This window comes from Lytechinus variegatus, chromosome 2 (genome assembly GCF_018143015.1).
Source record: "Lytechinus variegatus isolate NC3 chromosome 2, Lvar_3.0, whole genome shotgun sequence".
NCBI classification, from domain to species: domain Eukaryota; kingdom Metazoa; phylum Echinodermata; class Echinoidea; order Temnopleuroida; family Toxopneustidae; genus Lytechinus; species Lytechinus variegatus.
In genome coordinates this window covers 67,097,052-67,113,247 of record NC_054741.1, presented here as the reverse complement: position 1 = coordinate 67,113,247, position 16,196 = coordinate 67,097,052, and the positions used below count along the sequence as shown (strand labels likewise).

Genomic DNA, 16,196 nt, shown 5'->3' with positions numbered 1-16,196 from the left:
CCAACAATAAGTCACTCAAAATGAATTGTGATATTTGTATTGTGCTTCAAAAGGTACATTCTAAGCTTTAAGATGGTATAGCTTGTCAAACTTGCTCAAATTAGAGATTAAAGAAATATTAAAGGAAAACAAGCTTTAAAGTTCACTCAAGCATGAGGTATGCACACTGTGCAATCTTGGTGAAACTTCCAGGTAGTCTGAAAAGAAAATGGTCAATGAAACTGTTTATCTCCCCTTTTATTTAGCTTTACAACTTCAAATTTCAAACAGTATCAAGAAGAAGAATTATTCTTTCAGATAAGCTACTTTGATATTTTTACCAATTGAACATCTGAGGGGTGTTTAACAAAGATTTAAGTAAGACTTAGAGTAACACTTAAATGTCTAGTTGCATACAGTGTAAAAGGAATGACTGCATTCATTGGTCAGATCATGACAAGAGGAAGCGCACTTTTGCGAATTGATCTATAAGATTTCATGTTACATATCATGTATGCGTTAGCATTTAGGTGCGACTTAAGTCGTATTTAAATCTTTGTCAAACACCCCCCCCCCCCGGGCCAGTAACACAAAACTGAGCAATCATCATATAATATCTTCACGATTGATTGTATTGGACAGAATGTACAATCAATCTTGAAAACCAAACGTAGGATCAATCGCTGTCCTTTGTGTTACGGGACCCAAATTACTATTTTGGCCATTTGCAGAGAACCTCCCGGTGGCTTAGTGATGGTCTTGAGGTGTGGGGGGGATCAGGACTCTATGTTAACTCAAAATTAACTGTGTATGGAGGTAGGATAAACATTTTTTTTAATCACAAAATATCTCAGCACTCTACATAGTCCATCTTGAAAATGCCCCGCGGGGCCTCTTCCATTGACGAGTGGATACCATGCGCGACCATGGGGTCTTGAAAAGCACCCTAAACACGTAGTTTCCATATTCTGAAAATGCACCCCTTAACAAGTATTGGCATGTGAAACCCTACCCTGAACAGGTATTGGGAACAAAACGATACTCTTAAGCAAATATTCCCTGAAATGAACCCCTAAACAAGTACAGAAATATTTTATTGTTATGTCACGGGTCCTTCGGTCGTCGGTTTTCGTTTGGTTTACTAAGACCCCACCTTCCACACCTCGCGCAAATCGGACTCTAAACACGTAGTCTCAGGGCAAAAAGGACATCTTTATAAAACATTTTAATTTTGTTTTATAATCCCCGCAAATTTGACCCTAAACACGTAACTTTCCTAGCGAAATAGATACCCTTTTTTCATTATTTTTGTGTTTTTGTCACCCTTATCTATCTTGAAAAAGACATCCTTTTTACGTGTTTTTTTTGGTCGCGCATGGTATCCACTCGTCAATGTAAGTGGCCCCCCCCCTCCCCCGGGAAAAATGCATGACTTGCTTTTTGTGTTATGCTGGTAACACTGGTTTTCTTCCTTTACTTGCTGTATATTCAGTGCTTTATAGGACACATGAAAAGTGTGTGCTATATTCATTCAGTAGGAATCATACAAAGCGTCTTTTCTAGGGGTTTTCCCCATCATTTGTGTATGCTGTAATGTAAGGCATTGGCAATGAAAAAAAAAAAAACTTTTTTGACTATCCTAAAAGACTAGTGTACAGGCATAGTCCCTTTGTTTTTGCAATTTGCTTAGCGTATAATGCAGAGTCTGAAGTAGTGAGACTACACAGATAGAGCCTTTGGCGTCTAGTCTTCACTCTAGACCTGTTATTTTGTCGCACGTATCACGAACCGTCCTCTCTGCGCACTTCAATGCGAAAGATTTGCAGAAAACGCATTCAAAGAAAAGCTTTTTTTAAAATCAGCAGTAAGTGCACCTACAAGGAGAGCAAATTATTTACCGGTGTCTTCGTTCGAAAGTTCAGGCTCCAAAGTTCCATCCCGTATCTTTATATTTTCTTGAAGTGAATTATTTACGCTACAGTGGGCATCGTAACAGAGCGGACGGTTCGTGGTGAACTCGCGAGGCGCGATAGCGCACTGTATCTATTCCAGAGAGGACGGTTCGTGGTGCGTACGACGATTTGTTAAAGTATCAAATACGAGTCTGTGCTTAAAGACTACTAAAAGACATAGCTATGACTTCTGTAACCCAGGGAGCGACGGCCCGCAAGCGGGCCTGCGCCCAGGATCTCACCCTGTATTTACCCATACTCACGGGACAAGGGTAGATTATGGACAAAATATCTAGCAAGATAAATTGTGAAAACAGAAATTATGCACTTACCATGATTATATGGATGAAGGTCTAACGAGTGGTAGTATCCTGACATCGAGGCACAGACTGGAACCTCAAAAAAACGAGAAGTTCTCTCCTACCCCAGTCTCGATCTGCCATTTTTTTTATGAATCATAATCATTTCTGTTTTCACAATTTATCTTGCTAGATATTTTGACCATAATCTACCCTTGTCCCGTGAGTATGGGTAAATACACGGTGAGCTCCTGGGCGCCAGCCCTCTTCCTGGGTTATGACTTCTGTAGACTATTGAAGGTTCGAGAATTGATAACTTTTCTGAGGACTGTTTCGTTGAATTGTTAAGTGTGAAGTATTAAATGTTTTATTTTCACTATGGTTTTTTAATCTGAAGTAGAATCTCAAGCAAACTATTCAAGTTTTCCCAAATAGGGGACTGAAAATTTATGGATTGTTTATATATTGCACATATTGTGTACAATTTGAATGATTGTATTTAGTGTGTGACATGAAATTTACTTTAAAATTCATTCATAAAAGTTATTTAATCGATCATTCATGATCATACATATATGTTAAAAACTTTGGCAGTTATTATTCTATTTTCTTGAATATCTATATCATGCTTCCCTTGTTTATGTGTTTAGCAGAACACCTACTACATTATCATTGTATGGAAGAGTTAAAGGGCAACCCAATATATATTAAATACCCATTTTCGTTATAACAGTAGCAAATCTAAGAGATGTAATGTTTGTTTTATAATGGAAGGTAAAGTTTTGTCCCTGTCTTAGGTCAAACTTATAAAAAAAAGAGTCATCACAGAGTGATTGAAAATGTGTATTGAAAGGTGACATTATTCCAAAGGTTTGAATACTCTGAAAGATTTATTTTTCTGAAATACGCTAAAGGCATGTACCAAGGTGTTTGTATGCGAAAAAAAAGATTCATTAACCAAAATATTTGTTGCATTGTTATATAAGTTTAATAATCTAGATAAAAAGAAAAAATGATTTTATTATTCAGAAGGTTATAGTTATTTGAAATTAAGGTTTGATAGTCCATAAAAAAAATCAGAATGGAAAATAATCTTCTATGCAAATTTTGAAAATTGTTCAGATGCCCTGGAAATGTAAAGTATCTTACCCAACACAAATAATACCACTTTTGTAAAGTGGATTTATTCACTATGGTTCCAATATCATCTTCACTTCTGTTTAGTGGAACAATAATGTGTCAAATTGGTATGTTTATTGTTTATGCCTTCTTTATTTGTAAAATGTGAGTGTAATGTCTGATTAATTAATTGATATATTGTAAATAAAATGATGATTAAACCGTATGAATGTGAAATGTTGTTTGTTCAGGGGTGGGCATGGTGAGATAATTCTAGATCAGATATTAAGTGAAATATATTGGGAAAATTGCAGTCAACCTTTGATTTCAATCCCATTGAATACTCTTCCCTTTGACATAATGTAACAGTTTTCTCTTTTTGAGATAGAGATCTCAGATATAGGTTGTCCTTTCTTATTAAGTCTCTATCGCTTGTGTTTTGCTGTTGTTTTTGTTCATATGATTTTACTTTGAAATACGAAGTTTTTCACCCTTGCTGTGTGACCTGTTGACTGACATAGTAATGTTTTTTTTATTTCATTTTTTTTTTGGGGGGGGGGGGGGGGGGGGGTATTTTAAAGGCTTTTTTACTTTTCGTATTTTGTAGCTAGGCTACCAATTTTGGTGCCACCACCTTTTTGAGGAATTTCTTGCCTGATTTTATAGAGGTGCTTTCAATTGAGCCATTGTACCTAACTATGAACTGTGCAAATTTGTCATATTATTGCGCTTAATTCATGCATGATTTTAGCACTTGTTACAAAAAGTATGTTTATAATTGGATTTTTCTTTGTGCACACAATGAAATAAATGCAGTTTATGGACATTAAATCTGCATATCCATGGTTTTGTGCAATGGAAACCACCTTTGTGAATTTGGGCCAGAGTCATTTATAAATGAAAAAAAATCTTTCTCACACTAATTGATAACTATCTGATGGATTGACTTAGCTCATGAATGCATCAGTGTTGGGCACACCAGATGGTTTGATGGCAAGCATTAAACCTCTGAGGAGGCTGCTATGGCCTGTGGATCACAACACTGCAAATAATTTCCCCAAAAAATGGTTAGAACTATGTCCTTGAGGAACACAATCACTGCTATTAGTCGTCAAACTGCCTAATTTTTTCTTTCTCATCTTTTCATAATTTCTTCTTTTTTCTTTCTTTCTTTTTTTTTTTTTCTTTCTTTCTTTCTTTCTTTCTTTCTTTCTTTCTTTCTTTCTTTCTTTTTTTTTCTTTCTTTCTTTCTTTCCTTCCTTCCTTCCTTCCTTCCCTCCTTCTTCCTTCCGTCCGTCCTTCGTTCGTTCGTTCGTTCTTTCTTTCCTTCTTTCTTTCTATCATTCTCATTTATATTTGTCTCGCCCACCAGAGGTGAAGGCGAGACTTAGGGATCCAAATGTCGTCCGTCCATCACATACCTGTAATGACACATAACTCCACAACCGTAAGTCGCTTTTCAACGAAACTTAGATTGTAGATGGACTAGGGGGACCTGCATATTATGCTGCAGTCGGAGGTCACATGGTAAGGTCAAAGGTCACTTTCAGGTCAACGTTAAAGTTTACATGCAAGACTCTTATGACATCTAACTCCACAACCGTAAGTCGCTTTTCAACCAAACTTGGATGGTAGATGGACTTGGGGGACCTGCATGTTATGCTGCAGTCGGAGGTCACATGGTAAGGTCAAAGGTCGTTTTCAGGTCAACGTGACTCTCAGTCTTATGACCTAACTCCGCAACCGTAAGTCGCTTTACAACCAAACTTGGATGGTAGATGGACTTGGGGGACCTGCATGTTATGCTGCAGTCGGAGGTCACATGGTAAGGTCAAAGGTCATTTTTAGGTCAACGTTAAAGTTTAAATGCAAGACTCTCTTATGACATCTAACTCCACAACCCGGCTCCACAACCGTAAGTCACTTTTCAACCAAACTTGGATGTTAGATAGACTTGGGGGACGTGCATGCCATGCTGCAGTCGGAGGTCACATGGTAAGGTCAAAGTTCATTTCAGGTCAAAATTAAAGTTTACATCCAAGACTCTCTTATGACACTTAATAACTCCAAAACTGTAAGTCACTTTTCAACCAAACTTGGATGTTATATAGACTTGGGGCCGGGACGTACATGCTGCAGTCGGAGGACACATGGTAAGGTCAAAGGTCATTTTCAGGTCAACATTAAAGTGTATGACAAGTGTTATTCCCTCCCAGTCATTTCACAATGAAGTTTGATATAATTCTCTTGCGTGCCCTCGCAAAAAGTGGGCGAGACACAAAATTGCTTTTGCCTTGTGTTATTTATTTATCTATTTGTTTATAAATTTGTTTAAATATTCAGTTATTCATTGACTTATTCATATATTTATGTATTTCATTCATTCACTCGACTCACCCACCCATCCGGGACTGCACCAACCCATGCACCCATCCATCCATCCATTCATTTATATATTGTAATGGTTATGTATTTACTTTACTTAGAAAAGTTAATTACTTTCTTATATTCACCTCTCTCTCTCTTTTTTTTTCTTGCTGCCCCCTGGCCTGGTGCTGTCTTTCCCTTTATTTGGTACCCCCCCAGCCCCTCCCATTTTTTTTTTTCTTCAAGATACCGTACCATTTTGGCGTTTTTACTGAATTACGATGCGTTGCCTCGTCTCTGATTTTGGTTCTATTTCTTGATCAAGATAAAGTGTACCGGTACCTGTAAGAAATTGTTAACTATGGGAAAATGGAAGGACTCAAATGCTGCTGGAAATGGTAATTTTCTTATTCAAGACTGATGTAATGGACTAAGTAATGGTGAAATATTTTTTATTTCAGGAGTCAGCAGGACCCACTCACTGATCGATGCCGATGGACAGATTGGGCCGTGGCGCGCGGGGGCCAGCCCGTAGGCGGTAGCTCAACTGCCGATTACCTCACCATGTCCACGACCGGGCATTTCAATAATTGGGCCGGCTTCGCGTTTCGCGAGCTTCGAAGTTTCTTTCTTCTCCTTCTTCTGTCGTGTGGTTTGTTGGCAATCAGTTTTTGCCACTGCTTTGATTTGGAGCCCTGATTCTATGGCAGAAAAGCTTCTTTCATGTCTTTCTTTAAATTTCATCCTTTTTTTCTATTTTAAATTTTTTACTTTTTTCATGACTTTCTTTTTTTCCTTCTTATTTTTCCCCATTTTTTTCTCCCATTTTGATTTCTTTTCTGTTAATCTTTCCTTTTTTTCTTTGTCTTGTTTTTTTGGCATTATCGTGATATAGGGAACCACCGTTCACTTCATACAGCAGCGCTTTATTCAGTCACACGCACGGTTCCCTATTTCCACCTCCATTCACTTTGTAGGCCTACACAAGTGCGCGTACACAAATCTAGTACGAGTGGTTCCCAAAACCACGATTTGGCCGTTTTTTTTACCTCTTTTCTTTTCTTAATCTTATTCTTTCTTGCGCTTTCACCGCTGCTAGCCTGGCGCTGGCCCTGGTGTCATGTTCACACTGTCTCCCTTTTCTCACAGCCCAAAACACTGGTGGTAGGCACTCATTCAGTGAACAAGGTTATAATATAACCTTGTTCTCAGTTATATCTCCATGTGTGGCGAAATAAGGGTGGCAATGTTTGGCTTATTTTCTCTTTTTCTTTGGGGCAAGTGCTTGATTTTTTTTACACTGCACTGACAGTTTCCATTACACCTATTATTCATACAACTTGGCTCTTATTTAAATTTGATTCTTAAATCATTTTTTTCTTAATTAAAAATGGAGATCAAAAAATGAAAATTTTCTTTCCATATTACTTTCCACCAATAGAGGGCGTACACAAATATATGCCCAAAGTTCAAGTTTTTGAGCGCTCTGGTGAATGAAAAAAAATATTCCCAAGTTACTAATGAAAAATAAATTGCAACTGTATGGAAGTTAGTAATTTTGGTCACAAAAGTGATATTTTAATGTTTTTTTAAAGTGTGTGCTCTGTACAACATTGGCATACCATAGTCCTACCTCTAAATTCCACACAGGCAGGGTGGTAGCAGTGAACAAGTGGTGGTAGGCCTAGTGGCAGATCCATCGGGATCCAGTTGGCGGGGGCACAGCCGGCCCTTACCCACCCTTTTGAGTAGGTTATTACTAACATGACTAATGCCATTAAAACAGAAGTACCGGTACCCCCCCCCCCCTTAAAGGCTTTAATGAAAGTGAAGACCTTGTTTTTTTAATTAAATTTTTTTGTGAATGAATTTTCATTCTTTGGTTAAAAACCTTTTTTTTCTTGTCAAATTTTTCCGTGGCAAAATATGCCCCCCCCCCACTTTTGGAAAATCATGGATCCGCCTTTTCGCACTGGCTGACTTGGAGCAAATTTCCCCACCAGAATTCAAAAATTGGTTGCAAAGCCTTATGCATATTGGTTTTCCAAATATCACATTCAGGAACGGCTGTAATTTGCTCCAATCTCGACGTTATTCAAATTCTCAGTCAGACTAGCCTTGAGGACTCCATAATGATATTTTTTGACATAATGATATATGTTTTGACATAGACATGGAGCCTTGACACTCTTCCCATAGACACGCAAGCGAGATACACGCCAGGATGGATTCCCCTAGGAAATCCATATTTGGAGGGTGAAATCGGTTTGTACGAGTGAATTTTATTTATCTATGAACCTTCATATGCCTAATGCGTAGAAAGGGATAACAATAATTTCACTTTAAATGGCAAAAATGAGAGATTTCTTACTAGACCAATCTTGTGTAGATCCCTCGATCCATTTGTCAACAAAGCAAATACAATAGGCCTGACCCTTCAACCTTTTCGTTATGACGTACCTTCGATTTAGTGATGTTACAAAATGCCGTTTTGAATAATATTTTATAGATAAAAATTATTATTTCACAAAAATTAAAATTCAATACGTGATTACAAATAATTATTATAATACTACTAATAATTATTTATAATCAACGCGATTGCGGTAGCAATGTTTTCATAACTTTTACTTATTATTTTTGCTCTAGATGATCTTAGCAGTTCCCAGCCTCACAAGAAGCACAAGAAACATAAACACAAGAAGCATAAGAAGCATCGCGAGTCTGGAAGTGGAGGTCAAAGTTCAGATACAGGGCAAAGTGAACTTGTAGAAGCCACCGATTCATTGACTGGCAAACCTCAGCTAAAACTCAAGATCAAAATTGGTGGCCAGACATTGAGGACGAAGAGGTACAGACTACAGACTTTCTGTGAATATTTTTCACATTTAGCACTTATTCTCCTAAGGGTACAAGAAACTCTATTTGCAGTCTGGCACAAATTTCAGTCATGAATTTTTAATCCATTGCAAATTTTGATGAAAAAACACATTTGATTAATTGATTTTCCTAGCAAGAAGCAGACCAGTAATAGATCTCAAATTTCTTGCAAGTATGAGGGAAGAACTCCGGCTTGAAAATAATTATATATAAATAAATAGAGTAAAATTATACAAGCCAAAATGCTAAAAATGTCATCTATGTTAATCTTAAGACATTTTAGAACAATAAATATTGCAGAAAAGCTTAACATGTCACATTTTATTTATTTGAATTATGTGTACATACTGGAGAACTCCAAGTGATTAAACTGCTAAATGGAAATGGTGCTATTTCTCTTCAGTTTTGATAAGATAAGCGTGACTGCATCATCAGATGAACCGAGTGAGGATGAAGATAGATTGCATGGTGATAGCAGTAATGACACATGGAGGGGTAAGTCCATCCTCATCATGGGGGGCTGTTTCATATAAAAACCTCTTCATAAAGTTATCCACAACATCATGAATGACTGGAATATGCACATGAATTGTGTGAGTCAATCATATAAGCTCAAGCTGAAGTCTACAAACTTTGACAATTTTACTTTCTGGGTATATAATTTTTTTTACCTCTATATGAAATCGTTTGAAATAAAGTCGTGGTTTGTGATATTTCATTAATTTATTTGAGCTCACATTTTGGCACTTTCTATTCTTCTCATGCATAAAGTCATGCATGACTTTGCAAACAACTTTCAAGACGGAAAACCCCCTGATTCTTTCCCGAATGATAGTAAATATCCATTCCAGGAGGTGGGGTCTGTTTCATAAAGCTACAAACTTATCATAAAGTTACAAATTGCTTTAGACATGACTGAGCAGGTTCTAGCCATGCATGAAGTCAGGCGTAATTTCCCGAACAGTTTTATAAAGCACCTCATATTTGAGTTTAAAAAAAGATGTCTTATAAAAAAACCTTTTGATTTCAAACAACACTGCAACATTGATATTATATTAATATCTTGAGGAATTATGGTGTCAATCAATGCTATTTTGGTGTAGTATGTTTTTGTGAGCACTCTGATGAATGGAAATCTATTTTGCGAATGATCAGTGACAGTGATTTTCCATTGTTATGGAAATCACAGGTGAAAACAAAAATGAAACTTTCAATTTCTTCAAGGAAATTCTGAAAGATCATTTCCAAAACTGCACTGGGAAATGATCCAATCTTTTTTTTTTTTGCCTTAGGGCCCCATTTCACCAAGAGTTGCAATCGATCTAATCAATCTCAAATAGGAATGTCCATAAATTTCATTACTTCATATAAGAATTTTACACAACATTCCCTTGTAAATGAAAATCAGCATACTGGTTTGTCAATAATGCATGTATGTGCACATGATATCTAAATGATTGGGTTACAAGCTCTCCATATTTGATATCGTTTAGATCAATCACAACTTAAAATGGTGCCCAGTTTCTTTCCAATGCAATATATGTTTCAGCTAGTCCCGAGTATTCACAGGTGTTTCCTAACCCAGTTTTGAGTGCCTTGTTTAATGATCATGCAAATTGTTACATGTTGGCAATAGTTTTCCACTGGTGTTTGCCACAATTTCTCTATATGTCATGGAGTTTTCTTTTCCATGATAATTTGTTATGTAGAAAAAGATGACTGTCAAACCAAACTAGATCATTTTCAGCCTTTCATTTATTTTGTATGGTGAACATCCCTTTACTTTAATTCTCATAATTCAAATCTCCTTTTATGTAAAGTTTGTACACTGCCCTTTCATTTATTTATCAATTTTACTTCATAGGAGCTACCCCAAGTCCCGTATCTCAAGGTAGCAGTAAATCAATATCTAAGCTTTCTAAAGAAGAAGCAGAAGAAGAGGCTTGGTTAGATGCCCTAGAGGCTGGCAAGTTAGACGAGTATGGAGAGATACCAAAACCCAAAGATGAATCTCTCCTTACAGCTAGACAGGTAATGTATATCTGCCAACTGTCCCTATTTAGGAATAGCCCAAAATTTGTGAATGAGAGAGCCACTTCAACCAGTGTGTCCCCATTTGCGAAAAATCTGTCAATATTCATGTGTAGGACTGTTGGCACTATACCTTATAGTCTATGTCTTCCCATTTGTCTCAAATGGGGGGGGGGGGGTAGGGTTGGCACTACAAGATCATATGGGTGTTGGCTAAAATCATTTGATCTGAAATCATTTTAGTGTGATTTCTAGATTGGCCGTTTTAATCTGGGGAAACCATTTTGTCCATGTTTATTTTGTATTACTTGCCCCAGGTCTTATGATGTTAGACCATGTGGGTTTAGACAAAGTGTTAATTAGACCAAGAAAATATAAAAAGAGAGAAAGTGTATTTTAATGTGTATATGTTTATGTGGTTGTTTGCTCATGAATATTGTGACTCAGTCCTCATAAAATTTCAGCTGGATTGTTTATCTATTTAAGGTATGGAATTTATCTCAGAAACCAGATCGCAGTCTCCAGTTCTAACTTACAATATATCTTCATGTGAAAATTTAGTCGTTCAAGTTAATTTCTAATGTATACTTCACAGATACCCTGAGTTTTTACCTTTCAACCAAATTATCTCTTTGTTTATTGTTTTGTTTGTATATAATATTAAAGCTGATATTTTTATTTGTCTGTCCTCATGAAAATTGCAAAAGCTGATCATTGTGATTGTCTTTCATTATTTATAAAAGTTAAAAGAAGTTGCCTCATTTACTATGAAGTTTATTGTGACATCATCACTTCAGCGCTCTTTTATCATAGTAGCTTGTCATTCAGGTAAAATCCCATAGAAACCCATTACTTGTGTAGCAGGGTTATAGTTGGTTAGAGAGTTACCATTAATAGTACATACATGTTTTATGTTGCTGGACTCTGGTGAAGGGGGGAATTAGAAAAGTTCTGAATTAGAAGTCTGATGTGACGTCAAGTTTAAGTGCAAACATGCACATGATATTGAATGATTAATCACATATAGGTCTTTTAGTGGTCCATTTAAAGCACGACTTATATTTTGTTGTATCATTTGCCTGTGCAGTATAAGAGCATGTTGTACAATGTGCTGAAATCTAATAATTTCCCCCATAGGTTTGTCTACAAAACTAGCTTTGTAATATCTTGCCATATGGCAGGGTCTACTGAGTAAAAATTATCATACTAAAGGTCATGATTACATTGCATGGCTATTTCTCATAGGATACAAGAAATATTTCACTCCTTGTGACTGATATCATACCCATCCTTGATTTTTGCTATAGTATGTGAATCATGAAATATTTCTGGTGTCCCATTCTGAGCCATCCAATATAATATGAAGATAGCAGGAGTGGAAATCCCATAAGCTAGATCTAATCAATGTGATATCTATGCCAAAAGCAACTGTGAATTCAACTGTGCTTTTTCATCAGACTTTGTGCCCCTTATCTGATTGTTGGTTTCCATTTTGTTTTGTAGAAATCCCTCTTGAAGAGAATGGCAGCAGAGGAAGATGATTTAATACCATCGCCCTTCTTCGGTGCTCAGGGCAAGATTCCAGAGATGACCGAGGAAATGATCGAGAAGAAAGCTCAAAAAGCTCAGAGGAGGAGAGTACAAGAAAGACGTAAACAGGAAGAGAGCAAGGTACGCATGTTAAAATCAAGGTCAATAGATGGGATTGGTTTAAGCTATTCAAATTCTTGGATGTGTCTTTAACAAACTTTTCCCTGCAGATATTGCAATTTTCGAAATTCCGACAATTAGATTCAATGATCATCACAATTATCATGCTACATTTGTACTAGAGAAGCAAACAAACGGCTGGAATGTTTAAGTATCATCAGTATGATAACCAGTGTCACTAATGCGATAGCAAATAAAAAAAATGACAGTATTCCCTCAGAATTATTTTAGGGTTGCAATTGGAAATAACTCAACACACTTTTGGCCATAGGAAATAACAAATTTTTGTTTTCACAAGGGCCCATTCTAGATGGTTTTCTTACTTTTGTTTATCAAATGTAGTAGTATCCATGAATATTAATTGCTGTATGGTGAGCAAGTCTTGTGCAACCCATGTAATTTCCCAAACATTTTTTTTCCATTGCTTGAAACTTCATATCTACAATTAAGCCAGACTATTTACTTTTTTCACATAGATTGACCCAGGAATGTCAATATCGTGATACATAACGAATTACTTCAAAAAAGTTGCCCATTCCTGTGGATGCCCAATATAATCTGCATGTTTTATTCATTTTGCATATTACTGTACTTTATTTAAAAGTCATTGAACAGTTGTCATTTATGTCAGTGACTTCTGCATATTCCTGTTAGTAAAGGATCATTGACTTTCCCTCCTTCCACTTCCTGCTTTAAGGCCCTGTCACACTGTTCCATGCAAGCCTTGTGGTTGAGTTGCAGGTGTTTGCCTGCAACTCACCTGCAACAGAATTTTGAGCTTGTTCAAAACCTTTCTGCCTGCAAATCAGACTTGTGTGCGCTTCTGCAGGCAACTGAATGTGAGATGCATGCGAGATACTGTCAGTGTGGGCGACATGCGGGTAGCAAAAATAATTACCCGCAAGTCACACACAAGGCTTGAATGGAACTATGTGATGGGGACTTCAAGCATCCTCCTCATTCAGACAAACCTTATTGCTTTCCTTCTTCACCATATCTGTCCACATATTTTTTTTTCTTCCCTTTCCTCTAATGCCGTCCACTCTCAGCTGCCACATGTGTTCTCTTCATATGTTCATTGTCTTTCCTCCTCAATATGGGGTCCATCCATCTCAAACCACCACCCCTCCACAACAGCATTTTCTTCCAAGTCGAACCTTTCCATGAGCTCACTTGTGTAATTCTATCAGATACTTCAACACCAGATTGTTTGTATCATTGCTCTTTATGCTCTTATCAAGATTCCTTCTTGAGGTACAGAAAAAAATACAAATGTGGAATCAAGCCTTTATATATTCTTTTATTACAGAAACAAACAATAGAGAAACTGCTCAAGAAACAGGATGCTAAATTAAAGGCTGCTAAGGTAAGAAGATTTATGTAAAGAAATTACTTTGAACTAAATAAATATGTTATGGACTGGCTACATGTCCAGGTTGTGCATTTCAAACAGGAGACCTTATCACCACTAATACATAACATATTGTTACAAATAAGAATGCCTACTGCAAAGTTTTGCCTCAAATTAGGTGAATTACGGTCTTTTAAAGGATGTTTTTTTTATGTAATAATAATATCCAAGTCCTTTTGAAGCACATAGAGATGTTATTCATAATGTGTTATGCACTATACAAGAACTGACTATTATAATTATGTCTGTAACGGATGTTTGTCAATGATGTGACATGTTGGATTACATGGGCTACAAACCACAGAGCAGCAGGAATTACAAATTATACAGTAGCAGTTGCATATAACCGCCTCACGCTTTTTCGTTGCCTAAAACTAAAAGAAAACAAGTGTTGACGCCTACATTTGTAAATATATGATGGGGGTGGTCAGGAAATTTCTTTTATTTTTTACTTTGCCTCGTTTGTGGTAAATGCTTTAAATTTCTTCTTTTTTTGCTCTCATTTGCTGCTTATATTAATTTGAAGAAAAAAAATCATGTTTAAATCTCCACTAATCCAATATTCATTTTTTTTAGGCTAAACTGAAGCGAAACCTGGAAGTTCCTCACATACGATACTGTGACAATAGCACATGTATATCTCTCTCTTACCCAGCTGGCTATGAATTTCCTCTACCAACAACACAACCTCTGTAAGTAATCCATTGATATTGCTCTTATATATGATGTAGCCTTTAATCCAAGCCTTTGACTTGTCAAGTTCCCTTTAAGGTAGTGAGTAATTTAGTAAAGGGGCCGTATTCTGAAAATTATCTTAAGAGAAATATTCTTGTATCTTTAGAGTTACAATAAAATCCGTATTCCGAAAATTGTCTTAACTTTTCTTGTAACTTTCACTGAGCGCGTATGATGTCAGAGATATGATATTGCGTAAATGTATAAATGGCGCATATTATGTCTGTGCGCAAGATAAAATATCAAGTTACAAGGTATTCCGAAAATTATCTTATCTTTACGTTCTCTTAACTTCCTTGGAAAATACAATAAAATTTACAAGAGGTGGGGGGCTATTGTAACTTATTGTTGCATGCGATATTTGCCCGTCTGCAATAATTATTTCTTGCTACATCCCACAAGAACATCATGTTTTACAAAAGGAGACATTCAAAAGACATTATAATGATGGATTGGTAGATTTTTCATTAACTACAAATTGGTATTCGAGATGATGAATCTTTTCAGAGAAAATATATCTTTGAGAAAAGCCATGTGTATTTTGAAAGGGTTGAAAATAGAGAAAATTATCCTTTCAAGCTACTATTATTACTGTAACCATTTAATTACAAACTATTGGGTCACACAGAATTGGCAGGAACTTTTTTTCTTCATGTTATAGTGTTCTTTAAAATACTTCCTTTGTAAACGCACCTCAAATGTTATACTCATACTGTTATTGGAGAAAAATAAACCCCGACTATATTTATTACCATGTGCAAATAGGCCTTTAAAGTCTTGTTGAAGTCTGTCTCTATCTTTATGTCTTGGTATTCTTTACATTTTATTTTTGGATTGTTCTTATATATTCTTTCTTTGTAGGACAATAAAACCAATCACAAAATGTGGAGTCAGTGGATGTCTCAATGCCAAAAAGTATTCTTGCTCGAAGACTGGTGTTCCTCTCTGCAGCCTAGAATGCTACAGGAAGAATCAAACATTACTATGTGCAACGTGATAGTCTCCGGTCTGTAAGTGTCTTTGAAAATGGACTTGTGGATATTTTATTGATATGAGGAAAGGCGTCTTTCTCTTCAGTCTGACACAAAAAGATGGAAGTCTACTATGCTGCCCCCATTTGAGAAAAGTGTATATTATAGTGGCACCTCAAGATTGCCGTTGGCATCTTTACATATCAAGAGGTGACATTCTATACAGTAAACCACTGTGGACTTGAAAATCAAGTGACAGATGAAACATACATTTATTATAAAGATTCTTGTGAAAAGATGGTGTTTCATGTGATAGGCAGGATTGTGGATCATTAAAGTGAGAAATTAAAACAATGTACCATCATGTCAGGAAGGATTCTTATGAAAAAGAGTCCATTTATGCAGCCATCATCTTCATATTAGCTGACAATATGTTCAGTGGTCAACTTCTACACCTAGTGTACCACGAGGAAGCACCTTAGGAACATGAAGTATTGATATGCACACAGATAAAGTAGAAACTTATTACAAAGGTATAAAATACTGCACTCTCACTAAACTTTTAGAATTGATACCGTCATTATTTTCTATCAGCCTTTTGTAAAGGCAAAAATTTGAAAAGTAAAGGTTGTGCATTGCTGAAAACCAGTCACAAAGTACAAATATGAATATGAATTATTAAAATGTTCTGAAGAAAATGTCTTTAAAAACTTACTTATCCTGACTCACTGTAAGTTAGTAT

The 16,196-nt window shown here is 36.3% G+C and overlaps 1 protein-coding gene across 1 annotated transcript; it reads left to right on the top strand.

Moving 5' to 3' along the window:
* Positions 1-5,973: 5,973 nt before the first annotated feature.
* On the top strand, positions 5,974-16,152 carry LOC121408730 (INO80 complex subunit B-like). Its single transcript, XM_041600339.1, has 8 exons — positions 5,974-6,114; positions 8,366-8,567; positions 9,000-9,091; positions 10,461-10,627; positions 12,131-12,298; positions 13,647-13,703; positions 14,325-14,440; positions 15,345-16,152. The coding sequence occupies exons 1-8, from the start codon at positions 6,078-6,080 to the stop codon at positions 15,478-15,480; spliced, it is 975 nt and encodes a 324-aa protein (XP_041456273.1). The 5' UTR covers positions 5,974-6,077; the 3' UTR covers positions 15,481-16,152.
* The last annotated feature ends 44 nt before the right edge of the window (positions 16,153-16,196 follow it).